At 47.2% G+C, this 12710-nt stretch overlaps 5 protein-coding genes across 5 annotated transcripts in view; 1 reads left to right on the forward strand and 4 right to left on the reverse strand.

The window, feature by feature from the left end:
- PCYB_132890 (coatamer protein beta subunit) lies at positions 1–3764 on the reverse strand (the record flags this gene model as incomplete). The annotated part of the gene is made up of 2 exons (XM_004224314.1): positions 1–16; positions 49–3764. The coding sequence occupies 2 exons, from the start codon at positions 3762–3764 to the stop codon at positions 1–3; spliced, it is 3732 nt and encodes a 1243-aa protein (XP_004224362.1).
- A 1849-nt stretch (positions 3765–5613) lies between these two features.
- On the forward strand, positions 5614–6702 carry PCYB_132900 (ribosomal protein L15; the record flags this gene model as incomplete). The annotated part of the gene is made up of 1 exon (XM_004224315.1): positions 5614–6702. A coding segment is annotated over one exon (1089 nt), but the record flags the coding sequence as incomplete, so codon positions are not given.
- A 478-nt stretch (positions 6703–7180) lies between these two features.
- PCYB_132910 (hypothetical protein) lies at positions 7181–7807 on the reverse strand (the record flags this gene model as incomplete). Its single annotated transcript, XM_004224316.1, has 1 exon — positions 7181–7807. One exon carries the CDS (start codon positions 7805–7807, stop codon positions 7181–7183), a length of 627 nt encoding a protein of 208 aa, XP_004224364.1.
- A 1406-nt stretch (positions 7808–9213) lies between these two features.
- Positions 9214–11389, reverse strand: PCYB_132920 (hypothetical protein; the record flags this gene model as incomplete). The annotated part of the gene is made up of 2 exons (XM_004224317.1): positions 9214–10085; positions 10210–11389. 2 exons carry the CDS (start codon positions 11387–11389, stop codon positions 9214–9216), a joined length of 2052 nt encoding a protein of 683 aa, XP_004224365.1.
- A 611-nt stretch (positions 11390–12000) lies between these two features.
- Positions 12001–12710, reverse strand: part of PCYB_132930 (rRNA methylase) — a gene marked incomplete at both ends in the record, with an annotated part of 7438 nt that continues 6728 nt past the window's right edge. Inside the window, one exon of the mRNA XM_004224318.1 lies at positions 12001–12565. Within this exon, the coding sequence (XP_004224366.1) occupies positions 12001–12565 (565 nt within the window). The remainder of the gene's footprint in view (positions 12566–12710) is intronic.

The raw sequence follows: 12710 nt of genomic DNA on the forward strand, positions 1-12710 counted from the left end.
CTAAGCGTAACCACCGCTACGCGGTGACCACTGCTACGCGCTACCCACCTGATGGACGTGTTAATGTTGATCTTGTTCTCCCACTCGAACTCGGACCACATGATGCGGAAGAGGTGGGACGATATGAACGACACGTTAATGTAATCCGTCATATTGATATTGAGCTCACTGAGCACGATGTAATTCTTCCTATTTTCATTCTTGCGTTCATAAAACACATAACCAAAAATGATGCCTGCCTCAGTCGTGTGCACCTTCACGGTAATCTTAAATTTCCGTTTCTCATTTGGACCCAAATTAAACTCAGGGATTTTATCGATTGGCTTCAAGTTCCCATGAGTCGACAAGCTAATGAAGATACTCTGTAGGTAGGCACCCGATTGGTTGTATACATAAAACTCGACAATTAAGTTAATGTTGGAGACTATCGGGACGGCTTCAATAAAGAGATCGTCATCTGTGCCTGTTAGCCTTTGTGAGTTGTATAGCTTGGCCATGAAAAGGGAGGAGTAGTTGTGCTTAAATGATGGGAACTTAAATTCGTTTTCTTCAAAAAGGATGTCATTACTCAGGGTGTACTTCAGTTTCAGGTTTTCCAACTTCTCATCCATCATCGCAGCTCTTTCGTCCATGAAAGCAGCTCTTTCCTCCATCAGCATGGATCTTTCGTCCAGAATATTTAAGACATTTTTTTTCTCCTTGAGGATGCGGAAGTACATTTCGTCATCTACACTCTGCTTGTTCTCATTGGGTTGTGTTGGAAGAGGCAGGGTGGTCACTCCTCCTTTGGATGTGTCTATAGATTCTTCTCCGAGGTTACCTCCATCTTTGGCCTTCTCCCCAAGGGGGGAAACGCCTGTGCCTGTGGGGGCTGCTCCTAGCTGGCGGTAAGCGCTGCTATTAACGCTGCTAAAAACGCCGCTATTAACGCCGCTATAAACGCTGCTGTACTTTTCCTCCTCCTTTTGAAGGAACCTTTGGTAGTACTCATTCCCACTGAGGAACGTCAATATGAGCTTCTTCGTGGAGTCCTCCATGCTGCTCATGTTACACGTGATATTGAGAAGTATTTTGAGGCACTGCCTAACCCTCACCACGTTGCTGTCGTTGTAGTGCACATCGAGGGAGCTCTTGTTTGCATTTTTCTGCGTCAGGTACTTGATCATGCTGGCGAGGATGTAAATGCCTTTGTTCCTAAACACGTTTGCTCTGTTTGCGCTGTTTGCGGCGTTTGCGCTGTTTGCGCTGTTTGCGGCGTTTGCACCGTTTGCACCGTTTGCGGCGTTCGCGCCGTTCGCGGCGTTCGTGGGGGCCTCTTCCTCTGCGCCGCCCCCCACGCGAGGCTTAACAAAGGGGGGGCCCAAAAAGCGGAAGGCCTCCCCCCCAACCATGGCCACCAATTTTAAATGCAACTTAGTAACACACACACACAGAACGGACAGCAACAAATCATCATTGTCCGAAAGCAAATTGTAAGCAAAGGAGTTTAACTCTCCAAGGGTGTCATCCCCAGGGGATGCACGCTGACTTTGACTTTTCAACACTGCTTCAGTGGCATATGTCCCATCTTCCAATATGACCGTTTTGGCTTGAATAGCCGGAGAGGCAGACGAAGAAGGCGAGTTAAAATTCATCACCATTTTATTGTTTTTAAATTTTTCACTCTGTAATCTGTTAATAATATCCGATTGGATGTTACTACCAAGGAGGGGAAGTAGATGTTCATATAGCTTGTCAAGGAATTGCAAAATAGCTTCTTCTCCTTGCATGTATTGTCCGAGGACCCAAAAGAAAATCCTCAGAATGTGTGGCTTCTTCACATCAAATATAGCTTCCCCGATTTTTTGTAAAATGGTACTCTGAAGAGAAGGATTATTAGCTAGCTTCCTAATACATACTGCCGCTTCGTAATTTATTTCTTTCTCTTCATCATTCACGTAGGTTAGTAGCAAGTCTACCATACTTAGGCACTCATTCGAGAACATGTTACATATGTGTTGCATCGACTTGAGTAATATTTTCTTATAACTAATAATTTCTTGATAATTAGTTGAGAGGTTATTATTACCGACGGAGTTGGTCTCTCCTGTGTTGCTCATAACCGTGTTGGGGACTCCGTTTGGGGAGGGAGTTCCTCCATTCGCGCCTACACTGGAGGAACCTCCCACCGCGTTACTGTTTCCAGCTGCACTAGAAAAAACGCTCTTGCTATACATCACTGTACTGTTCAGTTTAAGAAGCTCCTTCTTCAGAACGCCCAACACTAAGTGTACATTCCTACTGCTCAATATGTGTAGAACCAAGTTTAAAATTTTTACTCTAATATCTCTCGAGGGGAAGTTCAATGCCCTGAGTAAATCCATGACGTAGTTTTCGAGCACCTTCTTCCATTTGCACATGATATAATACAACCTATCGATTACAATCAGCTTGATGTTATTATCGTGTTGGTTAATTAGCAGCTTAATGAAGCACTCGCTAGCCGTTTTTATGCTAACCTCAGAGGTACTCATATAAAGCAGACAGCAAGCACCCTCATACAACACACTGTTGCTGACATTTTTGCTCATCATGTTAAGAAGAATTTTAATGACGTTGTTTTTGTATTGATTGTAATCGCTTTCGTTTAGCTTGTTCCTCCTAAATTGTATTTCTTCACTCAGCACGTTAAGCATTCCTCCATTCGTTTCATTCGTGTGGTTTGTCTTTCCCATGGGGTTACTCCCACTAAGTAGGTGATTTCCATTCTTCTGGTCCACTCCAGTAATATGCTTGGTTTTCTTCCCCATGGGTACGTCTCCCTGTTGAAGGGGGATCTCATCTCCGGAGAGTAGATATGCGAAGAGGTCGATTTCTCCATCGGACTGATACCCATCTGTTTTTTCTCCTTCTTCTCCCGCTTCTTCTTCATCTCCTCCCTGGGGAGAAGGAGACCCGATGATGGAAGCCACACCTGGGATAGCGCCAACTCTGCTGCGTCCCCCCTTGTCCTCCTCATTCTCTTCATCCTCGTCATTTATTAACAAATACGAATTATCAAACACGTGTGGAATATACAGCTTCTTAAACAGGTGAATGACCTCAAGCAGAATGACATCAGCAGTATCGTACAGTTGATCGTTTAGCGAGAGGATGTACTTCAGTGTAGTCATCGGGTCGACATCAATCAACATGGAAAGTGCACTACGTTTGGTCGATATATCATTTTCTAAAAACAATATCTTCTCCACTTCTTTAACCGAGTTAGGGATCACATCACTTCCATGCTCCTTTATAATCGTATGGATACAACTAATTGCGTTCTTCCTAACATAGCTGTGTCGATGGTTCAGGTTCTTCGTAATGGCTTCTATTAAAGGCTCGATTATTTTAAGATTTTTTATCTTACTTAGTAATCTCAGAGTGGACCCCCTGACGTATTCATTTGGTGAAATGATGTCATTCCGCAAAGCATTACACACGAGAAGCATTTCTTCCTTTAAGCTACCATCACTCTTGCATTTGTCCACAACTTCAAAAAAAATATGACTCAATTTTTTTAATCGATGATCCTTATGAGGTACTATAAACCTAATAACACACATGAGCATATTTCCATATGGCTCTCCTTGTATGATATTAAATATGAGGTGTTCCATTCCTTCTATTTTTTTTTCCACATTTTGGCTTTCTAGCTTTTTTTGGATTTCGCTGATCGATGGTGTTTCGCAGTTGTCTGTACAGATGTACAGCGTGCAGTTGTTCTCGATCTCAGGGTTTCCCATTGTGTTTGGGGAGTAGCGGCGGTGTGGGGGAGTGGCAGCAGTGTGGGGAGTGGCGGCGGTGTGGGGGAGTGGCGGCGGTGTGGGGGAGTGGCAACCGTGTAGGCAAATGCAACGCGGCGGCTGATCTCTACACGGGCGCCACAAATGCAGAGCTACACACCCCTATGCAAGTGCATTCCCCTCGATGGGTGTGCAGAAAAAAAGAAGGGGAGAAAAAAAAAAAAAAAACGCACACGTATGTACACAATATGTGCATGTATGCGTGAAGCAACTTCTTCACGAAGGCAGACAAAACGGGCCGCTAACAACCCCCCGTAAAGCGGACACTCTGATGGAGATCGCAAGCGGAGGGGACAACAGAAGCGACGTGGCAGTGTGGCAGTGTGGCGATGTGGCGATGTGGCGATGTGGCGATGTGGCGGTGAAGTGCTGAAGCGACGACGCGACGGCGCGATGAACAAACGGGGCGTCATTAAGACGAGGAAAAACGCTACATCGTCACGCGGACTGGATAATCAAACGGGCCCCGCTCTTCCTCGCAATCTGCGACATTTCTTGTTGATGAGAAAAAAGAAAAAAAACGTAACCCTAAGGTGTCCCCCTCCCTCTCACATCCTCTAGTAAGCATTGCTCACATTTAAAGGGGTGGCAAGAGGAGGGCGCGCCAGCAGGAAAAATGCGCAAAAGGCGGCAGTGAGGGGAAAATAACCTCACGCAGTTTTCATTGCCACTTTAAGGGGGCAAAAGCACCATTTGTTTTTGTTCTTAACAAAGATTTCCCGGCAAACTGGGGAATACGGCTCGTATGTAAAAGTAAAAAAAAAAAAAGGGTAACCATGATGACGACAAGAGAGCAGCCGCGCGATTGGCCCGATGACACATCATAAATGAGTCACTCTCAAATGGGGCGAATGAATAAACTTGTTTTACTGCTCATTTTCGAGTGCGTCACTAGGCGAAGCTCGCTTTCCCCTTTCCGGTTCGCCTCGTCGCACTCTGTATAATGTGAACCGCCGGGTGGGCCAAAAGGGGCGTGCGCTGAGCGAACGTGGGGGTATTCCACTCCAGCGCGCCGCGCCGAGAAAAAAAAAAAAGTTAACCCGTTCAACTATGACATTACTTCCCGGAAGCGGCCCCCGTCGGTATGGTCATCACTCCATTTCGCGTGGGGGCTACACGACAGGCAGATGCCCACCTCCGAGCGTGCAAACGTGTACTAATGTATGAATGTACGCATGTGCTATGCATACCCAAACAACTCGGGCGTGGCAGAAACGAGCATCCGCTAAACGGTGTTCCCCTCTCGTGGCTGGAAGATGTCCCAAGTCCACCACTGTGCCAATCTAAGTTCGCAGTGAAGAATGTGCGCTTGGCACACGCCCACTGCAGCAAACCCACCTCAGCAAACTGTGCCTGGGGTTCCCGCCCTCGAGTAGGAACTGAGGATCGTAGCGAGTGGGCGAGCATGTTCACTCACTTTTAATGTTTACCAAACTGTGTGGAGGAACAACATTTGCAGAGTTGTGCATCCGTCCTTTGGTATGCTGATGATCGGGCAACTCTGAAATTTTTTTTTTTTCCCTACCAAATGGCTAGCTGGCGCGAGTAACATACTCGACGAATGTACCTATGGAAACCATTTTCATGTTAATTCTACAGAAATGTGGCCACACCTCTGGGACTGTTTCGACATTACATTGAGTGTGTGCGCGAGGGAGGCATTCCACGTGCATACGTTTACATACATAGAGGGAGATATATAACTAGGCTGAGAGACCACCTCTTCCCCCCTCGTCCAGACGAGTGCATTTTTGGTGAGCCAACCCCCCCTTTTTTTTTTGCCGCAAACATGATAAGAAGCTGCAGAGCGGTGAGCAGCCTGGCGCTGAAGAGGTGGCTGCTCGTGGGCTCTGGTTCCCCCCCCGCGTGCAAAGGGCACATTCGCGCAGCAGCAAACTGGGTGGGAACAAACCGTGCAGCAGCAAACTGGGAGGGAACAAACCGCGCGGAAGCAAACCAAAGAGACGACCGCCATGCCGCTGAAATGGAACCAAAGCTGAGCAAACACTTTCGGGAAGTGTTCCATGATGGGTCAGAAAAGAATTTCGAATGCCACCCATTTAACAGAAGATTTGCCTACAGCAAGAAAAGCTTCTTCCCCATCGAGCCCCGGAATCTGCGTACCTTGGGCGTGAATAGACAGAGGAAGAAAAAAAGGGGCAGAGGTGATAAATGTCCAGGAAAAGGAATTAGGGAAAAACACAAACATAGGAAGTCAGGCAGACCAAACAGTCGTACGTTTGAAAGCGGAAGAACTCCTTTGTATAGGAGATTACCAAAGTGGCCAGAGGCATGGTTAAGTAGGCAAAAAAAAAACTATGACTGCCTTAACCTTTCCAAGCTGAGGTACTTTATTGAGAAGGGAAGATTGGATGTGCGTTTCCCAATAACGCAGAGACATTTACATGACTCCAAGTGTGTAAAAGTGAAAAATGGAGTAAAGCTGTTCAACGTGAATGACTATCCTTTCCCATATAAGATTGACATCGAAGTGGCTAATGCAGATCAGTCCTCCATTGATGTCATTAAAAAAATCGGAGGGAGTGTAACCATTGTCTACATGGAACGGATAAATCTAAGGGCACATATCAAGCCATACAAATTTGAAGTTTTACCCAGAACGGCTAGGCCCAATCTGGACATGATTCATTTTTTGGAGAAAATGAGGAGTAGGGGGTGTCTCGTTAAGTATATAAAACCTTTGTGGTTAATTGAGGAAGAAAAGAGGATCATTAATGAGCTCACCGAGGTGGAGGAGAGCTCCAAGTTGTGTCCCGAGGGAGGGGACTCCTGGGGGGACGCGGAAGACGAGGAGAAGCGGCGCGAGAGGTTGCTCCGCGGCTACCGCCTGCGCAACACGCGCGTCGACGGGGGCCTCGGTGCGCACTAGTTCAGGGAGCAGTGCTTCAGCGTGTAGGCGTTATGTGAGCGCTGTGTTAGTGCGCATCGTTTGGCGGCTTCCTTTGGCGGCATCGTAAGGTGCCATCGTTCGACGCCATCGTTTGACGCCATCCACCACCGCTGCCCAATTTACCACTTTTTTTGTCTGCCCCTTTTCAAGATGGTAACTACAAGGGGGGTATAATATACCCCTTGTGCAAAAGGGGGAAGTTCAAAGTGGGAAAACGATAGGGTTGTTCACCCGGGTTGAAAAACGAGAGGGCTGTTCACCCAAGTGGACAAACGAGAGCGTCCATCAAACATAAAAAAGGATAACCCAGACCACGAAACAATTTAAATATAAAAAAGGATGGCCCGGACAACGAGACAATTTTCATACAAACGCTAACTTGCAAAGGCGTGTGCGTACACACGCGTCATAGGGTGACGCACGAATGGGCAGGCCGCCTGCCACCTCAGCGGCGCTGTCGAATGCCAACGTTCTTCCGCTGGCCATCCTCCAGCACGGATGACTTCTCCGACATGTTGGCGTTCCCATCGGTGGTGATGTCACTGGATGATATTAGGTCTTCCTCCGGAAAACTGTCACTGTACTTCACTCTGTTCGCCTCTCTCTGTGCCATCACCCGCGTGCACTTGTTCAGCGTGCCCTTCATCACCATGACGGCTTCATATTCCTCATCGCTTTTCTTAACCTTCTCTCGATAATACAAAATTAAATAAGTGAAACGGATGTAGAATACCCACGCAATTGAGCACAGTAGTAGGATCCAAAAGTTTCTCTGAAGTCGCATCTTTTTGAGGTACGCTCTGTGTACATTAGGTACATGCAGCGAAGGGTCCAAACTGTGCTTCTCATCGTTGTGATTTTTTAGCTCTAAGATGGTAAAGGCCAAGCGTAGTAACGCATAAAAAGAAATTAGGGATGACACTGATATGTTCACCTGATATTTGTAAATCTGGAAATTGACGCTCCTTTTTTGGATGGATATTGCCATACGCTGGAAAAGGGCCACGCCACTCAGCAGCAGGCATGACAGCCCGATCCCCGCAGGCAGGAAGAAAAACGCTATGTCCTTCATTCCTGGGTGAGGGGGGGGGAAGACGCAAGTGGTCACCGCGTGGTGCTCTTTCAGGGGGGAAAGATGAGTAAAAAATGGAAAAAAAAAAAAAAAAAAAAAAACACTCTTAAGTGAGTCTTCACCCACGAGGTCAGTTCAGGTCAGTTTAAGTATGCTTAGGTCGGGCCAGGTCAGTTTAAGTAAGCTCAGGTCAGGTCCGCGTCAAACTGATTTTCTCTCACCAAAATGGATTGCACGTACGTGTGGGCGAGCCTCGCACGCGTCCCCCTCTCACGGGTCGTATCTTCAACAGGGGAAAGGTCTATCCCTTCGCATTCGCAACGGGGGGGGCGGGGCGAATTTGATTTGGGGCCAACTTTCCACGCGGAGCGCTGCTCATGGTTTTGCCTTTAATGGGGAAGAACAGTTCCTTCGGGACGTTATCCACGTTATCCACGTTCGCTACATTCGCTCATTCGCGACATTGGCTTGCGTTTTGGCTCCTACTGGCGGGCTACGCTACGGTGTTAATTTAATTTAATTTATTTTATTTTAATTTATTTTAATTTTTTTTTATTTTATTTTATTTTTTTTTTTTTACTTTTTTTTTTTTTTTCCAGATCGGGCAGGTCGCCACGCGGAAGACGTTGCCAAAGAGCAGCCACACTAGGAACTGCCAAGTGAGCGGAACGCGCCGGCTCAAGTTTGGTAGACCCATCCCATTACCCAAAAGGGAGCTTAAAGAAGGAAAGAAGCGAAGAAGGATTGACCTTCTCTCCGCTATTTCTCCGCTACATCTCCTCTTTTTCTCCGCTATACCTCCTCTTTTTCTCCGCTTCTCATTTTGACGTCGCCACAGTGGCTGCGTTATCGAGCGAGGGTGGCATAATTGCCAAACGGGATATTTTCCCTTCACCCCACAGAGGGGCTTTCATACATTAAAAGGAAAAAAGGCGCAACTGCACATGGGAACTCATCATGTGGATTGTTCTCGCGGGAGAGAGAGGACGAACCTCTGCGCGTATCTGTTCTCTAATTGAAACAAATTAACAGTCGCCACCTGCTGCAGAATCGGCATGGACAAAGATTTTCAGTTGGGTTTCAAAATATGGGAAGCAAATAATTGGGGCGGCAGAAATGGCGGAAGGGAAAACTGGTCAAGCCAAGTTCGCGCCTCGGAAATGAAGCGAGCACAAGGGAGGGGGCGGACAAAAGTAAGGCAAAATATGGCAAAATAAACAGAATATGGCAAAAAAAACAAAATATGGCAAAATAAAATGACGAAATGGTAAAGCAAGACGACTCCGCGTAAGAGCCCCCCCTCGCGTTTTCATTTTCACATTTTCACATTTTCACGCTTTCACGTTTTTACGCTTTCACGTTTTGGCGCTTTCACGTTTTGGCGCTTTTGCGCGGGGCGCCCCAGATCAGCCGCAAAAGCGCAAGTCGGACTCGTAACGCTGAGCTATTCCGTCCTCCCCAGGAACGACCTCCGGCACGGTGTCTGTGTTATAGTTCATTTCGACGCCCCTGTACTCCCGGGATGCGTTCTCCACTAAGGTCTCCAAAAAGTATCTGCACATGGGAGACCTTTCGTCAAAGGTGGTAATGAATTTCTTCTGTTCTTCCACCGGGATGGGTAGAGACGGGTCGACGAGGGGGTGGCACGTTAAGAGAGCTTGACTTGGCCCGGGCGACCCCCCAAAGGGAGCCGATGGCTCAGGCCCGCCGCGTTCGACGTCAGTTCCGCCTTCAACATGAGTGCCACCTTCAACATGAGTGCCGCCTTCAACAGCAGTGCCGCCTCCAACATGAGTGCCACTTTGGACAGCCCCGTTTGGCACATCAGCCAGGCTGGGGGCCCCGCAGCCGAGGGACCACAGCCGGTACTTGCCCCCCCGTAGACCGTCCAATGCACGCTGTACACACGGCACAGCCAACAGGTGGAAAAAGTCAAAGAGGTAGCTGCACTGCCAATCCATATATCCATAAGAAATAAAAAACTCACAGGGATTTATAATCCTTTTCGAAAAATCAGATATTTCAAGGAAGCTCTTTTCAGGACAAGACAAAAGAATGTACATTTCTATGTCGGAAAAATTTTCCAATTTGGGACCATTCAATTTGTTGGTAGCAATAGTGAAGCACTTCTTCCCCCTTGATCGTAAAATATAACTTAAAATTTTTTTCATTTCTAGATTTTTTTGTAAATTTACGTTGGTTATTAAAATACCAAACGTATCCACTAGCTTGCACTTTTCTATGAGGCTGTATCTTTTCAGTAGTAGTTTATCTAGATCTTTTTTTTTTTTTAGAATGAGAAATTTCATTGGTTCCGTTTGCCCCGATATATTTTTTTTTTTCCTCCCCTTCGTATATATGCACCCTATCAGGGTAACATTCATATTCTAGAATACACCTACGTTCTAGGTTTAGATTTCCGTTTGTAAAAAGAAACAAATTGGTTCTTTGTTCTTGCCCCTTGGTTTGGATGATTCCCCACGGAGGGGACATCTCCTCCTTGCGTATGACCTCATAAAGCAGTGTTCCCAGTCTGTTGCTATACAGAACTCTTATGAGCAGCCTACCACAGAAGAACGCATACTTTCTCTCGAGGTCTTCGTGCGCGTCCAACTCGACGTAGTTCCCGTGGTCCCCGTAGCAGTTTTTGCCCTGCACGTTGCTGGCAATTCTGTGCAGGCACACGATTATGTTGGTGTTGGCCGCGTCGGAGTGGACTGCATCGGTGTGGACAGCATCGGTGTGGACTGCATCTGTTTTTATCGCATCTGTTTTTATCGCACCCGTGTTTACCGCACCCGTGTTTGCCGCACCCGTGTTTACCGCACCCGTGTTTGCCACATCCGTGCCGCTCCGCAGGAAGGACTTTCCCCCCACGAGTCGGCCGTCCACCAGGAAAAGCGGCTTCATACGATTCTCCCAGTCTGCTCCCCCCCCTCCTGCACCGCCGCCGACCTCCACAAAGGCATTCACCAAACGGGACATACAACCCGTGTAGGCCACGTCACACAAAAGGATGCACACTTCACCCCTGTCGGGATAGTTACTCTGTATGAACCCTTCTTTAACTGTTTTGTAAAAGGCTTCCTCCTGTTTTATCTCACTAAAGAGGTAGACTGAAGGAATGGATGACCTTATAAACGACTGACATGAGGGTCCATAATGTAGCAGAAGATCTGCCTGCACATGTTCAGCACTTACGTAATCTTCGCAACATTCATTCTGTGAGGTGTCTCCTAAAACGTATATATTGATTCCATCGGAGGGGCTCCTTTGGGGTGACTCACTCGGGGTGCTTCCAACTAAATTATTTTCCTTCCCACAAATATGATCGTCTTCTGTGCGAGATTTTCCGCCACAACATGGGGTGATCATCCCTGATGGTTCGTAACTGGGGGGGAGGATAGTTGCCCCTCCTTTGTGTAGCTCCCCCTGGATTGCATTCGAAAGGAGAAGCGAATCCTCCAGCATGCAGTCAGGCAACTGCACTGCCACTCGTCGATAATTATTTTTCAAAATGATCCCTGTGGCTAATTCTACTTGGTACCTAACGCAGATGTCGCTGCTGTGGGGGGGCGCCATGGTTGCCACGGGGAAAAAAAAAAAAAAAAAAAGGGGAAAGGGGAGGGAAGGACCAAGCGGAGTTAACTAATTGAAGAGGTCAAACGCTGTAACGTTTGGACTGGCGAGGAGAAAAACTTGCAACATAAAAATGTGGTAGCTGCGAAAGGACCACCGACGAACTGCGTCCCCTTTCGCCGCTCCGCAGAAACGGCTGACCGGCTGGTTTGACCGAAAACGCCCCGCTGCAGCGCAGGAGAAGCTGCTGTTGTGGTAACTTCCTGGATGAGCGAACAGCTGGGAAATTACCTTAACGTGGGCGAAAAAAAAAAAGGCCCCAAAAAAAGGCCCCCAAAAAAGGTCCCAAAAAAAGGTCCCAAAAAAAAGGCGCATAAAAAAAGGCGCGATAAAAAAAGGCGCAGTAAAAAAAAAAGCGTTGCATGAAATCGCACGTTACACGAAAGCGGGACCATGGGCATGCGGGCGCATCAAACGGGTGGGGGAACATATCGACTTCGTTTCGCTTCACTGTGTTTCACATTGCCTCGCATCACTTCGCTTCACATTGCTTCGTTTCGTTTCGCTTCGCTTCGCTTCACTCCACTTGGCTGCGCCTCCGCTTGCCGCCTGCCTCACAACAGGTGCTGCTTAAAATACTCGTAAATGGTGATCGCCGCGGAGACGTGGACGTTTAGCGAGCGAATGATGCCCTTGCCGGGAATTTCGATACAGTGGTGAAGAAAAAGCAAAACAGACGAAGGCAAGCCCTCCTTCTCATCCCCCAAAATTAAAATCGTCCTCTCCGGGAAGGCAAACCTGTTCAGGGGTACACTACACTTGGTCTGTTCCAACCCGACAATGGCATACTTCCTTTTCTTATTCATTAAGTACTTCAGCAACTCTCCCTTTTTTAACTCGCCTATATTCATCCATTTATTTGCAGTCGAAGAAATTTTCTGAAATTGAAAATCCTTCACAATATCAGCATTATGAAGAAGCAATTTTTGTGCTTTAAAAATTTCACATGTTCTACAGAGACCAGCTAAGTTGGGTATTTTATCTATGAGGGATGCTACTACGATTAATTTTTTGTTTGTCTTTGTTTTGGCTAGCTGGTGATAGGTTCTTCTAAATTCATTATTCACCTGAATGATGTCACTGATTGGGTCGAATTTTTTTTGGTAGTTTTTTCTGTTTCTTTGGAGTATGGCTTCAAGGGGGGGTTCCCCCGGGGGGCTCACACCATAGGCTGCTTCGCCATTGGCCGTCGTTTCTACCGCCGCGTTTACCGTCGCTTCTGCCGCCGTTTCTACCGCCGTTTCTGCCGCCGCTTCTGCCGCCG

This window comes from Plasmodium cynomolgi, chromosome 13 (assembly GCF_000321355.1).
Source record: "Plasmodium cynomolgi strain B DNA, chromosome 13, whole genome shotgun sequence".
In the NCBI taxonomy this organism is placed as follows: domain Eukaryota; phylum Apicomplexa; class Aconoidasida; order Haemosporida; family Plasmodiidae; genus Plasmodium; species Plasmodium cynomolgi.